General features: G+C 40.4%; 1 protein-coding gene across 5 annotated transcripts in view; it reads right to left on the reverse strand.

Moving 5' to 3' along the window:
• Positions 1-14,925, reverse strand: part of LOC115653875 (zinc finger protein 474-like) — a 57,594-nt gene that overhangs the window by 24,422 nt on the left and 18,247 nt on the right. For 2 of the 5 annotated variants that reach the window (XM_030567603.1, XM_030567602.1), the window contains 2 exons: positions 11,392-11,572; positions 178-5,132 (listed from right to left, as the gene is read on the reverse strand). In XM_030567603.1, the coding sequence (XP_030423463.1) occupies positions 4,981-5,132; positions 11,392-11,572 (333 nt within the window). In that variant the 3' untranslated portion in view covers positions 178-4,980. Of the gene's footprint in view, positions 1-177; positions 5,133-11,391; positions 11,573-14,925 lie in introns of those variants that run through there. The other 3 variants (XR_004001027.1, XM_030567604.1, XR_004001026.1) reach the window with 2 other exon arrangements.

The following is a 14,925-nucleotide window of genomic DNA, read 5'->3' on the forward strand; positions in this document are numbered from 1 at the left end:
GACTCTTTCCATCACTTACACAAGGATTATCAGAGGGAATAGTTTGTGTATAAAATAAAATGACAAAAGAAAGCTACAAACACGTCTATAAAGTTTATTAACAAATAAATGATTTAGCAACTTTTTATATATAAAAAATAAACAATAATTTTTGCAGAAAAAATGTTTACTAGCAAAAAGGTTTAAAATGAAATAATTTTTAAAAACATTTATGTATCTATAATAGTGTTTTTTCCACTTGCATGAACAAAATCAGTTATTGAACTGCCACATTTTCTCCTTCACAGGCTTTTGTCATGAACATTCATTCATTAAGAAAGTTGAGTAGATAGTGAAGGAGTCACACCCTGGATTGTTTTGATCACTTCCAATGTGCTTTACCACTAACGTTTGAGAGTGTTAGAGATCTTCTGCAGCTAAAATTCTCATGGCTATTAATATTATGTGTCATTCTGAAGCTAGACCCAAACATTTTACACATATTATTCATTTGCAATTGATTTTTTTTTCCTGTTAGGCCAAATCTTGAAGTCCTTACCCAGTTTTTAATAATTCCACAGGAAATGGAGGTTTTGCCTGAGTAAGGACTTTTGAGAGTCTCTTCCTGGAGTCAAGAATTTCATTGCCTTCAATGACCATTAGGCTCCAACTCTGGATCTATATCTTTTAAAACAATGACTTTGTTTAAAGGAGGACATTCATTCTCTTAGCATGTTCTGAGCCTTGCATGAGGATCAGTAATATTTTAGCTTGTTTTCTGACTTTTTATAACCCATGCCTACTTACATGTTTAGTTGCTATCAGCACAGTCATAGCCAACTAAAGGGACTTTCTTTGTTTCTTTAAAGTGCAGAAAAACATTTTTCAGATCTTTAGAACAATTATGTGTTGAATCAGCAGAAACACAGGATTGAAGTGGGACCCGCTATAAGACAACTGAATGTGTGATAAGAATGTGTGGCAAGTAGCCAAAGAACTGTAAACAATACTAAAAAGCAAAGAAAGTTAAATTCTTTGCTTTTTTGTTTTCTGTTTCCTCTCCTGAAAGAAGGTTAAAGGAGGAATGCCAAATAAATATGCAAAATGCTGGACAGATCACAGCTTAGTGCTGCTGAAAAGGAATTAAATTGTGAAATGAATTGATGGTATTAATGCAGATCCCACTGGGCAAATGTTGACATAAAAGTCACCACTGCACTTGGCACAGGTCTAGTACTCTTGCTGGCAGTCTCTGCAGAGAGGCCAGTGTAGACAGACCAGACAGCAAGTGTGAAAAATCGGGACGGGGGTGGGGGTAACAGGAGCCTATATAAGAAAAAGACCCAAAAATTGGGACTGTCCCTATAAAATCAAGACATCTGGTCACCCTAGGCCAGTGACAAAGGCTCGAGATCAAGCTATCCTCTCTGCATCAGTTTTGAGGCAGATTGCTGGGGTTGTGTGAAGAACCTGCCATGCTACTGCCTCTGCAGTACCTCATATATGGATAAACAGAGTGCTGTAGTCTCTAGCACTGCACAAACACAAACACAGAGACACACTCACAAAACCATCACAAAAATGATCAAAAGATCCATTGTATTCCTCACTCGTGATCCTTTCACATTCTCCTTATCAGTTTCTGGGGAATGGTCCCTTCCCCATCCATGCCTTTTTATTCTACTTTCCCCCAAGGGGTCCACATCCTTGTGCTGGTTGAAGAGGACTAGTCCTAGAATTAGCTGGTGGTACTTTATATTTCCATCTGACACAGGGATGGTGTTAGAGAGCGATGTGATATGGAGTGTCTGCTCCCCACGCAGAGCCCAGCTGTGTGATACCTCCACAGTGTTCCTGTCCTGTAAGGTACAAAAGCTTAGACTTTGATCTTGGGTCCCTTAGGTGTGAGAACCATTGTGCTGCCACTGCACTGCCAGGCTATCAGCCCCCTTCACATTTACAATCTCACAAACATAAATATATAAAGCAAGCTCTGCTATATTAACAGAACTTACACTTCACTTTGTACTGTGAAGCTCTAATTAAACTCTAGTTTTCCATTTCAATGGCACAACAGCTTTCAAACTCATGGCCAAAGTTTGGCAGGTCTGGCAGAGTCTTGCCAGAAAGCCCCCAAAAGCCTGCTTAGCAGTCACTCTTCAGGCAGCTGTGACAGGAATTTTGAGGTAAGGCTCAGGAGCCCAAAGGCATGATCCACACAAGTATGTGTGAACACCCCATGTGCACAGCCCTTCAAACAGCTCAGCTCTGCTCTTGGGATACACAGTTTGGGGAGATAAGTAGGTGGATGTAGGGAGAGCTTTACATGAAGCTGGTGTCAGTCATTACTGGTAACATTTTCAAAATAGCACATTACTTAGGCTCATGAGTCCCATTTGTAAAAGTAAATTAGGCAATAAGAAGCCTAAATCCCATTGACAGTTGATCTTTGATTCTACCTCATATTTAGTTTTCAATGCCAGCAAATGAATTGATTACCTTAAAGGTCCTTGGTCCCTTTTAAAACCATTTCTGCTCTTGAAATTGCTCTGGAATGAAGCTTGATGGCTCAGTTCCTCAGCTGCAGCAAAGCATTGCTTACCACAACTGAGGATGATGGCCACAAAGGTACTTTTAAGCCACCTTTGCCAATTCCTCCAATCCTGATGACATTTTGCACTGGGCCAGTCCCCAGAATAAAAGAGAGTAGCTTTCAGGCTGCCAACAGCCTCTGGGGGTGGATCTAGCAGCAACAGATGGCTGGTGCATGGGAACAAGCTGTCCACTCCCTCTTTCCCCTCGCTACACTCGCTCCATCAGTCCCAGGAAGAAGAGGTGAAGTAGCTCTAATGCCACCCAAGAATTCCGTACAATGCAATGAAGATACTTAAGGGGCTGGATCTGTTGGGCTCATGGAGCTTTGAATTGCAGAGCAGGAACTGGCCCACTGACGTCAGGAAATATATAACAAGAGAAAATAAAATTCCTCTCCTGGAGGTGAAAGGGTTGCTGAAATGTTTGACTGTTTGGGAAATTATTTTCAGCAAAGAATGCCGATCTCTGTCCCAATTTGAATTAACTTTGTGTTGCGTCTCAGGCAGGGGCAGGTGCGGGGGCATTCCTGTAACAGCTGAACAATGATGCTATTTCTTGTTTTGCCTTCATGGCAAATTGTGCAGACTGATAGCTTGGGGGAAAAAAAGTAGTTGAAGTCCATCTGTCATTTCAGAGTACATAAAGACATCCAGTTCTTTATATCTGATTTTCATAAATGCAACAATAAGTGCAAATACTCTAGGAATAGTCACATTTGTCACAGGATGCACACAACCAGCTTTCTGACATTAAAACTGAAGGTGAAAACTTGTCGGTGATCCAGTTTCTTTCAGCAGTTCAGGAAATTCATATGATTGCTTAACAACATGTGTTGCATTTTGTCATACATTTCACAGTAACCTCCCTGGTCACTTAGTAAAACACTTTAGAGTAAGGTAAAAAAAAGTGCTGTCTGCTGCAATTCTATTCGAGTATATATTACTTCCTTCACATGTTTAATCCTTTCACTGGTGCTCTTTGACTCTGACTCTGCTCTGGGACACAATAGCATTCTTTGAAATGTTGGAATCAAAAAACATCTCTAGTGCTGCCCCATATAACACATATCCCCATGTCTTGTGCTAGCGCTTTGACCCTGAACCATTGAAGACAATGGGAGTTTTGCCTTTGACTGCAATGAGCAGGATAAAGACCCTTGTACATACCTCCTAGTGCTTACCAGTATGGTTTAGGATGGGGCAAAAGACACCCACATATCCACCCCAGGTAAGTAGTGCTGACCAGCCTCCCCCTTTGCACCTATCAGCACTTTGTCACCTGATTATGGATGCCTTCTCCGTCATTGCAATGGATGGGGAAAGTAGGTGCCTGTGGTTTTAGGGTCTGATCCAAATCCCATTGAAGTCAATGCATGTCTTTCTCATTGACAGTGGAAGTGTACTTTGGGCCAGGTGCTTAAATACTTAGGCCAGCTTAACCAGGCTAAATAGCTTTGTCTTAACAGTGTGATTTAAAATTATGGTTCTATGGTAGGTAACAAAAAAGTTCTGTGTTCTTTATGTTTTAATGGAGAGGGGGCTTAAGTCAGCACAGTATACCCCTGTCCTTAGGAGCCATGCAAACTGTGCAACTCCAAGGAGCCGGAAATGCTGCAAGCTGATTTATTGATTGTTCCTGGGGAAAAGAGCAATCTGCCACAAAGGAAACAGGAAAACTCAGGAAGAGGGAGTGACGGAAGTGCTGGTGTGAAGGGAGATTATTGTGCTCTGCTAAACTTTATGTTCAGCCTACACTTGGCTCCTCTAGCTGGTCCCTCCCCCCAACCACTAGGACTACTAAGCCATGTGACTCACCCTACATCTGACTCCCCTCCACAATCTACAGGTAGGAAGCTTGATAGTTCCAGTCAGAGCTTAAAAATTGAGGACGTTAAACACAAAAAGTAATTTACATGGGAGTGGGGCAGGGAGGCACAGCCCAGCTACCATCACTGAGTACTGCAGAATATCGTCATTATTTGAGACAGGGCGTTCGCTGCTATTTATAGATGATGTATTTGGGTGCTTCTTTTCTGATCGCTGGGGTATTTTGCTCTGGGTAATCCCCCCAGAATAGCACAGGCTCAGGAGGGCACAAAGGTGGCTTAAAGGCACCTTACTGGCGCCCCTGAACTGTGAGCTCTGTGCTGCACTTCTCAGAGCACAGAAATGACAGTTTGAGATGTCTTCCATTTCCATAATGATATGCTAAAAAATCACTGTATTTGGCCTACATTATAGTGGTTACTGTTGTTTTTACCTCGGAGATGATCTGAACATGTTTCCACATCACTATGATTTTACAGAGCCCCTGAGCTATGCCTTTTATTTCCAAGCAGGATTTTATTCTTTTAATGCTTTGGCTGGAAGGTGTGTGTTGGGGGATGGGGAGGGGGTGCGGTGTGCTTTACTTTGCTGGTTTCGGTTTACAGGACCGCTGGTGGACAATCAGTCTGTCTGGCAGGAAAGTACGCCCACAAATATCACATGGAACTAACTGGCTCTGGGCACTGTTCCAGGCAGCCTCATTTAGAGCATCGAGATCATAGAAACCTTTGGCTGGAAAATTAAAAAATAAAGTATTAGTTTTCATTCTGGACAACCATATTCAGCTCTGTATGGAAAATATTTTCAGGAAATACCTGTTGACTGAGCCTTTTAGTTTTAACCAAATCATATTGCTTTTGCAAAAAAAAAAAAAAAAGCCCTACTTATAGTCCCTGGGGTTGAATAAAGTTAACTACAAACTCAATCATTCTGTATTGTATTAAAGCAAGGAGAAAGCATTGCCCTATGTGTTGTGGTATGAATTCTTAAGTAATTACTAACATCTTTGCATACATGTTATCAGCAACTTTCGCTTTCTTGGCCTTATTTCAAGTTCCACTTAATGAATTTATATTATCTGACCAAGGGGATGGGAGGAAACGTATGTTGGGTATGTCCCATCTGTGCTAGTCTGAGCATAGGGCCCAATACTTCTCCAATTTAAGTCAATAAGAGTACTGCCATTGACTTGAATAGGGATGAGATTAGCCCAAAACTTCTTACAGACAAATCCTGCAGTTTTTACTCAGGCAAAACACCCACTGAAGTCATTGAGACTGGTTCTGCAGTCCTTTCCTAAACACATGTCGTATTTTGTTCAACTTTTACTCACAATTATTTCAGTGGTTGTTTACCTGCATTAAGAGTACAGGATCAGGCTCTAAAGAGCTAGCTGGAGTGTATTTCAGCTACATAATTTGTGTCATAAAACCTTGTTTTCTTTCACCCTAAAAGCTACAGGTTGGTTTGTTTTAACAGTAAATGATTGTTTTAAACCCATTTCCAAGAAGAACAGCTAGGTTGTTTAACCAATGCTTTAGTCTCAGCAACTGCATCTAGATCCCATTTGAAGGGCACAAGATAAAAAAATAATCTGGCTTGATTTGAAATGTATGAGTTTCAACCTGACCAGAAGGTATCAGTACTATAGATGGTGGCTATAAGGAATTAAATAAATTTTGTCTTCAAACTGCAAGCATCAGTCTATTTAAAAAATGAATGCATTTTTAAAATATTCCATGGTTTCTGTCACTGGCACGATATGGATCTCTTCATTAAGGGCCCAGGCAGTTTTAATATGATTCATATCCAACAGTTCATATAACCACAATAAGCCTTAGATCTCTTAATATGCCTGTTCCTAATGTTCTTTTCGTTAGATGAGCAACCGACTGATGTTTCTTTCTTTGGCTGAGGCAAATACCCCTTTCATTTGCAGGAAATGAATGTGTATTTTCTGTACTTTGGAAAGTTTATTGAATAAAAAGAGAGAGAGGTAGAAAAGGAAAGGAGGTGACTTTCTCCCTACAGGCATTTGTTGCATTCAGAAAACAAAAAAACTGCAATCAGTCCAGCAGTTCTCTCCAGTCACACTTTTTTTTTTAATTATGTAAACTATACAAAGTTTTATGTAAATAGATCTCATTTCTGTACCTCTCTTGGTTTAGAACACTGCTTATTCCATTCACCAAAAAAGCTTTCCCCCCCCCTCCATTTATAAAACTGTGAGACATGTGGTGTGTGTGTGTATAGTACTTAGCATTTCCTGGATGATTGGAATCATCTTAGCAAAAAAAAACAAAACAAAAAGAAAAAGAAAAAAGGAAGATTATTTTCTTGGGGACAGGAGAGTGGTGAGCACATAGTTTTTGCTCAAATATGGTGCTATTCAACCTATCAGCAGCAGACACTTAGGACCATATTGTGAAAACTGTCAAGTGCCTCCTTGGGAACTGTGAGCACACAGCACCTCACAGTAGGTACTCCACACCCTGTAGCACTGCATAGGAGTGAAGCAATGTGCAGATTCATAGATAGGCGCATCCTGCTGTGCTGATTTCTTTAAGAGTAGATACCTTCTTTTCCTCCCACTTCCCCAAGATAGCTGGTGGCTCAGACCGCTGCTGTTCCACAAAACCTTGAAGTAGCCCTTTTTTACCCAGCTATGCCCTCCTCTGTCAGATCTAGTCCTCCATCTTTTTCTCTCATTTTTACTCTCAGTACGTAGTAATAAAAGTGATGATCATAAAAGAGCCAATGAAATGAAAATGCCATCTCAGAGTATGTCTTCAGCGCAGGATTAACTTGGGTAATCAGCACTCAGGTTAGCCTAGCCTGGCTGAGAGCAGCCATACTGTAAAACAATACTCGAGTTACTGTGTCCTCACTGTTGCTTCACTCACCTATATCCATTGCTGAAACTCCTGGGAGCATAGCCCATGGTTCTTTGTGCAGAGCCACTCTGCAGGGGAAAATGTGGGAAGACACTGGAGGGCTATCAACACCTGAATGAGTTAGCCTACACCCTCACTGCAAACTTGGTGGGTCACCAGCCTGAGTGAAAGCAGAACTCTGGCTGTAACCCAAACCCCAAGCTTGCCAGCAAACCCAGGCTGAAAGCATCACTAAACATCGGTAAGAGGGTTTTAGGTGTGGACAGGAGGAAGGTTTACAGGCAACACTCAAATATCAGTCAGAGCTAACTCTGCTGTGAAGACATATGCACTGAGTAAATGTAAGGGTCCAATCCTGCAAGGCACTGAGCGCTGCCAGTTCTCATTGATCTGGGACGGGGAAGTGAGGAAACTCAGCACCTTGCAGAATCAGGCCCAAAATTACAATCATAGGATACGTAAGAGGAAATGAATGTTCATTTTATGTCACATACAGTATTTTCCACTGTAGTTAGGCTTCCATAGGTCACAGTGGGAAGTGTATTTGTATTAAGCTATTAGGATTTAGAGACAGTAGAAAGACCATAGCATTTTAATGAAGAGCAACTTGCTGTACTGTAGTGTATACAGTAGCTGCTTTTAAAATGTCAACATGTGCTTGTAGTTACTACATAGTTAGCATTGGTATTTCTACTAGGGTAGGGTTAAAACTCTGGTATCTCAGATGCCATTTTGTGGCTACCATTGGCAAATCTTAGTTTGTTGTTTTTAAATGGCCAACATTATAGGTGTAAAAGCTGGCTGAGGTATCAGTCCCCAAGTTGCTCTTGCCTGAAGATATTTTGTTCTAATGAATTCATATGTCAGTGTGACACTAAGACCCCATGTATTCACACCTTATATGCTTGTAATATTCTTTGTACAAAATATGCCTTGTGAGGTATCATTTAAAAACTTGTATCTGACTGATCATTAATATTCCTGTGTGATGTATGTACCCAGTGGGTATTAAAAGATATGGATATATGCTAGATTTATGACTAAAGAGTATTTAAACCAGGTATGTCAGGAAGAGTTGTTAAACAGGTCTATCTTAACCAAAGGAAGGTGTGTTTACCTCAATTTACATACAAGCAGTAAACAGTAAACATCAAGACAGCAGGGGGAAAAGATGTTAGGAACCAACAATTTGCATTTCAGCAAACACAAGCCAGGGAAGAAAGAGCATGGAGCTCCTTCAGCACCAGACTATGTGTTGCCTTTCTTACAGCTTGAATAAATTTTACTTTGAGGGGTAACCCTCAGAAGAATTCATTTAAAAGGTTTATGTGTCTATAAAGACAGGGGCTGAACCTAAGTGATAAGCAATTGCATCAACTGATGGTATACAGTATTACTGTATTACAAAAGTGTATAGAGCGAAGTCTTTTCTCAAAGCTAATGACACCCTGGTGATTAATATCATTATGAAATGACTGTATTAACACTATATAAGAAATTATGGAGAGTCATTGATGCTATGTTTTAAAGTCTGTGGCCAAACAGGGAGAAACAGATTCCCTCCCAGACAGGAGAGAAGGCAACTATTTACCTGTCTCCTATGTAAATTAAGCATGTTGGAATCAAAACAACAGACTGTGATGCAGTGTGCTCCCCATGTAACTGAAGGGAGTAACGTAGGTCAGATGGGCCAATTCGACTGCAAACTGGGGGACTTTTCGGCTGAGAGGAAAGCCCTAATCAAGGGACATATCTGTTCAGGACAGGCGGGGCTTCTATAAAGATCAGGGAGCTGGTAGCAGAAAGGAGGTTGCAAGGAAGAGGGCTGTAGAGACCTCAAATCAACCGTAAGGACATATTAGAGAAGTGTTGAAATGGTAAACAGGGCCATTCTTGTAGGTAATTATCAAAGCCATGTTAAAGTAGACTAAATTATTTGAAATGTAAACCTGTATTGTTAGAGAATTAGAAGAAGATGCCAATTGTATTTGTCTGTGTTTACTTTTATCTTGTTAGATGTTAACAATGTAACCATATTAGCTTGTGAATGATACACATCTTTTCCAATCTGTTACTATATTCTATGGATTCAGAGATCAAAAGGGAATATTAATATTTAGATGAAATTTGTGGTGTAATAATATTGTCTTTATGTCTCTTAGAAATTTGCAGTAAAACTGCTTGAATGGTTAATAACTTTATGCTAATAAATGCAGCTATTTACTGGTCTGTGTCTAATAAATAGAGATTTACTTCAAAGCAACGATGTGCATTATCTATTCTTCATTCAAGGAATGCCCACTGTGTTATCTGCTGTCAAAAGGCTGTCATAGCCTGTGTGACAGACCCAAGCCAGTGGGGTGCAGGAGTCTGGTCCTATTGGCATCCGGGGAGGGGAGGTGGGCGGGTGCAGGAGTCTGGTAGAGGGCAAATATACTGGTCACTGGGTGAGTAGTTTTCTGTTCCCTGAATGACCAGAGCAGGGTTTGCACTAGAGTAGTCAGGAACTTGCTAGAACCACTTAAGGCAGACAGGCTGATTAGAACACCTGCAGCCAATCAATGCAGGCTAATCAGGGCACCTGGGTTTAAAAAGGAGCTCTCTCCAGTCAGTTGGGGAGGAGCCAGAGGAGAGGAAGTGCATGTGAGGAGCTGGGAGCAAGAGGCGCAAGGAGCTGAGAATGAGAGGGTGTGCTGCTGGAGGACTCAGGAGTACAAGCGTTATCAGACACCAAGATGAATGTCCTGTGGTGAGGATAAAGAAGGTGTTTGGAGGAGGCCATGGGGAAGTAGCCCAGGGAGGTGTAGCTGTCACACAGCTGTTACAAGAGGCACTATAGACAGTTGCAAATCCACAGGGCCGTGGGCTGGAACCTGGAGTAGAGGGCGGGTTCCCCCCAAACCTCCCAACTCCTGATCAGACACAGGAGGAGTTGATCCAGACTGTGGGGGAGATCACTGAGGTGAGCAAATCTGCCAATAAGCACAGGACCCACCAAAGCAGAGGAGGAACTTTGTCACACCTGCTAGAGGACTATAAAAGAACTCTAGGGCCTGATCCTTGCCATTTCAGATCTGCTTAAACTTTGTCAGGGGAAGTTCAAGCCACAAGACTGAGGTCTCCTGGAACCCTGAACTGTCTCTGCAGATTCTTATAGAAGAATTTGAACAAAGTCTATACATGGACTGCCTATTATTAAACTGATTCTGGAAGGAGTTTTTGCAAATCAGCAGCTCACCATCTTTGCTATGACCTAAGAACTTTATTCATATCTGTATGTATAATGATCTTTTAACCATGGTAACACTTTTTCTTTTTACATACATCTTATATTAGTTAATAAAAATTGGCTGTAAGAGTATTTTTGAGTAAAATCTGAAATATTCATTGACCTGGTAGGTAATGTGTCCAATCTCTTGCGATTGGTAGAACTATATATATGGTTAATAAGATTTTAAGTAATCCACATCATACTTGACCTGGCTGTTTGGGTGGGAGCCAAAGGCTGCATTGCTTAATGGGAACTGTATTTTAGCTTCTTGGTAACCAGTAAGATATTACAGAAACTGTTTTGTGACTGGCTTGGTGAATCTAATTATAAGAATAAACCAACAGTTTGGGGGATTTGCCCCATTCTTTGCAGTTCACTCGGATTAAGCATTCTCAATGTGGCCCCTCCAGCAACCACAGTCACACCCTCACTGGTCTGGATTGCACTCTGAACCCTGTAACAGTCATACTTGCATATTGTTCTTGGATGAGCTGTCCTGCTTGAAAATGTGCCTTCCTATGGTGCAGAAAGTAGCCAAAAGTAATCCCAGTGAAGGGCTTAGTTATGAAGATTGCAAATGACTGGTTTTAGACTCAAAAGTGATTGACATATAAGGGCTCATTACTTGAGAGACACAGAGTACCTTTAACTGACACTGATTTGGCAAAAGAAAAAATAGGATGCTTTAAACAAGCTAAACTCTATTGTAAGTAGATAGTTTCATATGAATGAAGACAAAATCACATGTAAAACATTTAGCTCTCTTTAAACCTATTTTTTTCCAACTTACATCCTCTCAATTCCTTTTGTTTGGTCTGTAGCTTACCTCCTAAGGATCTGACTTCTGGCTTTTTAGGTTCAGGTCTTCGTAAATGTTTGGGTAGCATGTCATTCTCATTATGCCATTTTTTCAGACATTGTGGTTCATGGATGCCAATAGATTTAGTTCCAAACTCACGGCCACATATGTAACAAACAACAGTGGGTGGCCGTCTCATCACTGGTGGCTGCAAACAACAATTGCAGTAAAGAAGCATTATTGTTTTCAGAATTCATTTTAGACAGTAGTGATTTTAAGGAACTGATCTAAAGCTCATGAAAATCAATGGGAGTTTTTCTCTTGACTTCAGTGAGCTTTGGTTCAGGCCCTAAACCCATAAAGATCCCTCCTTTATTAAATGGCCACTTGAGCTGGTGCTCCAGGCTCTGGGCTAAATGTTCATGGATGTCACTTCATTACTCTTCAACTGGTTATATTTAAAGCCTTCTACTCTTACCATCACAGTCATGCCCATTGCAGTGGATCGGTATGCTAACTAAACAAATATTGTTTAAGTATGGTCTCAAGCAGAAAAAGAGTAGTTTGACTCAGGAGAAAATAATTATTTAAAATAAGATACCTCCAGTGATAATGGTGGGAACACAGAAGTCATCATCAAAGCAAATAGCTTTTTCTTTAAAAATGTTTCCTTATGGGAGAGGGGTAAACTTTTATCTCAGATCTACCACACTTTCATTCGGAAGTGACTGACTGTCATTACTATTGGATAGACACAAGGGGGTTGAGATAATATCTCTTATTTGAACAACTTCTGTTGGTGGAAGGCACAAGCTTTCATACTACAGAGAGCTACAATGCTGCAAAAAGTTGCCATTGAATGGCTGCTTAGTGGCTTATGTGAGAACGAGTTAGTAGTCTCAGTCCCATGCCAACCGCATCACAAAAAGACATCCACATCACAAAACTCACTGTTGCAGTTGGCACTCTCAGCAGAAAGGCTAGAGACTGAATAAGCATATCTAACCACGCCCTGGAAATTGTCCCTCCAGATCATAGCTGGAGGAGTGTAGGGAAGTCTGATAAAAGCTGTATTTGTTCTGTATCAGAGGGATAGCCATGTTAGTCTGGATCTGCAAAAGCAGCAAGGAATCCTGTGGCACCTTATAAACTAACAGACGTTTTGGGGCATGAGCTTTCGTGGGTGAATACCCACTTCGTCAGATGCATGTAGTGGAAATTTCCAGGGGCAGGTATATATATATATGCAGGCAAGCTAGAGATAATGAGGTAGTTCAATCAGGGAGGATGAGGCCCTGTTCTAGCAGTTGAGGTGTGAAAACCAAGGGAGGAGAAACTGGTTTTGTAATTGGCAAGCCATTCAGTTTCTCTTTGAAGTCTGGTCCTGAAGTTTTTTTTGCTGCAGGATGGGAACAAAAAACTTCAGGACCAGACTTCAAAGAGAAACTGCTGAGCTTCAGTTCATCTGCAAATTTGACACCATCAGCTCAGGATTAAACAAAGACTGTGAATGGCTTGCCAATTACAAAACCAGTTTCTCCTCCCTTGGTTTTCACACCTCAACTGCTAGAACAGGGCCTCATCCTCCCTGATTGAACTACCTCATTATCTCTAGCTTGCCTGCATATATATATATATATATATATATATATATATATATATATATATATATACCTGCCCCTGGAAATTTCCACTAATGCATCTGACGAAGTGGGTATTCACCCACGAAAGCTCATGCCCCAAAATGTCTGTTAATCTATAAGGTGCCACAGGATTCTTTGTTGTATTTGTTCTGTAGCCAGAAATCTAGCACTTGGACTTTGTTCAGATGCTAAAAAATCACATTAAAAAAAGGTAAGAAAAAAATGACCCTTTATTGTAATTTTCAACAGCATGCAAATATTTTTCTAAAGAAAATTGAAGATCAGAGGGAAACATCAGAACCAAATTAGATCACCTTCAGGTTGGAACGATCCCTGTCCTGAACCCATGCTACATGTTAAATTCTCTCCCACCTCCACAGATACACGTACCAGAGCTAACTAAAATACAAAATGTGAAAGAGAATTCTCCTTGCTATTTGTAATAAGAGATGATTGTTAAACTATGGAATCTCTGGGAATCTCTGGGATGGTGAGTTTCATTGGGATTTTTAAAACCATTTCTATTCCTCCTTAAACTGTCCTGCCCAAATGTCACATCTGGAATGATCGTTGTTTGGAACTAAATTATTTTTGGAAATCATCAGATCCCAGTTCAAGGAATTTTCCAACCCAGACTACTCACAGGACAGTGACTTAATAGTCTGCTACTTACTGTTCACGGTTTTGTTTTTCACTTGTAAAAAAAGTGATCACGTTAATTCCCAGTGTCATGAGGAAATATGTCCTTATAAAAATAGCTACAAATACCTGACAAAGTCATTAAGACCCTCTTCTTGTGAGTGTCCTTTTTTACAAGGTTATGACCATTTATTATCTTCACTACCATGAATACAAGTATGAAACTCAAAGGCTACATATTTTCAACAGTGACAAAATATGTAATTTCTTTTTCCAAGTCTGTTTTGTAGAACATGGTACTTACCTTAGAGGTACATTTTTGGTTTGTTATGGTGCATTCAATTTGACTGGGTCGCAAACTTCCCTTAAGAGCATAATTTTTTATCTAGTACTGGAAGTTTCCACTCATTAAATTATCTACCTAACTGAATGACAGGGGACCAGAATTCTGGCCAGCGCTGCACACATGTGAACAATGGAGCACCGAAAGAAGTAGAAAAGATTAATACAACAATCAGGCTCCTAGAAAGTAGACTTTTTTTCACCCATCCCAATCTGTCCGACAGTTAAGGATATTAGCATAAGGGATGGAAGTCTCTAGTATGAATCTTATTAGTGACAGAAAGCTTGTCTCTTTGTCACAGGTTATCATAATGACCTCAGTGGGGGATTGGCCATATTGACAGGAATGGTGTAGAATGGAAGCCAGAACTGACCCCTAGATTTATCTAGTTAAGTGTAGTAACAAAAAGGTAATTCTGTTTGACATTGTAGATAAATGCCTATGTAACTGCATGGGAATTATCTGAGTTTTCCATTTTATTCTAAAACTGCTACCTTCTTAAAACTCAGAAGTAAAGTGCAGGGTACTTATATAGAGAGGAGAGAGGGGAACCTCCACACCCACCAGGATATTTCTTAATGAAATTCATTCAAATTTTTTATTGTCCATTTTTATCTATCCTTTTCTATTTCCTCATATTTTTGTGAATTACCTTCTAACAAAGTGTCCAAATCAGCTCCTGCTGAAATTAATGGAGACTTTGTCATTTACTTCAATGCGAGCAGGAGTAGGCCCATGTTGTTTGGCAATACATGCTGTTTGAAAAAGTTCTAATTCTATGAACTGGTTACACAGTTTTGTGCAAGATCAGGTGAATGGTGCAAAGACTTTGCTGGAGTATCAGACTGATTCTGTATTAAGATGTACAGTAATGCAGAAGAGAGAGGTGGTGTAGTGAGGTGGTTACCCGCTCCTGCCCTTTGCAGCTTAAAACAT

Source organism: Gopherus evgoodei, chromosome 6 (genome assembly GCF_007399415.2).
Source record: "Gopherus evgoodei ecotype Sinaloan lineage chromosome 6, rGopEvg1_v1.p, whole genome shotgun sequence".
In the NCBI taxonomy this organism is placed as follows: domain Eukaryota; kingdom Metazoa; phylum Chordata; order Testudines; family Testudinidae; genus Gopherus; species Gopherus evgoodei.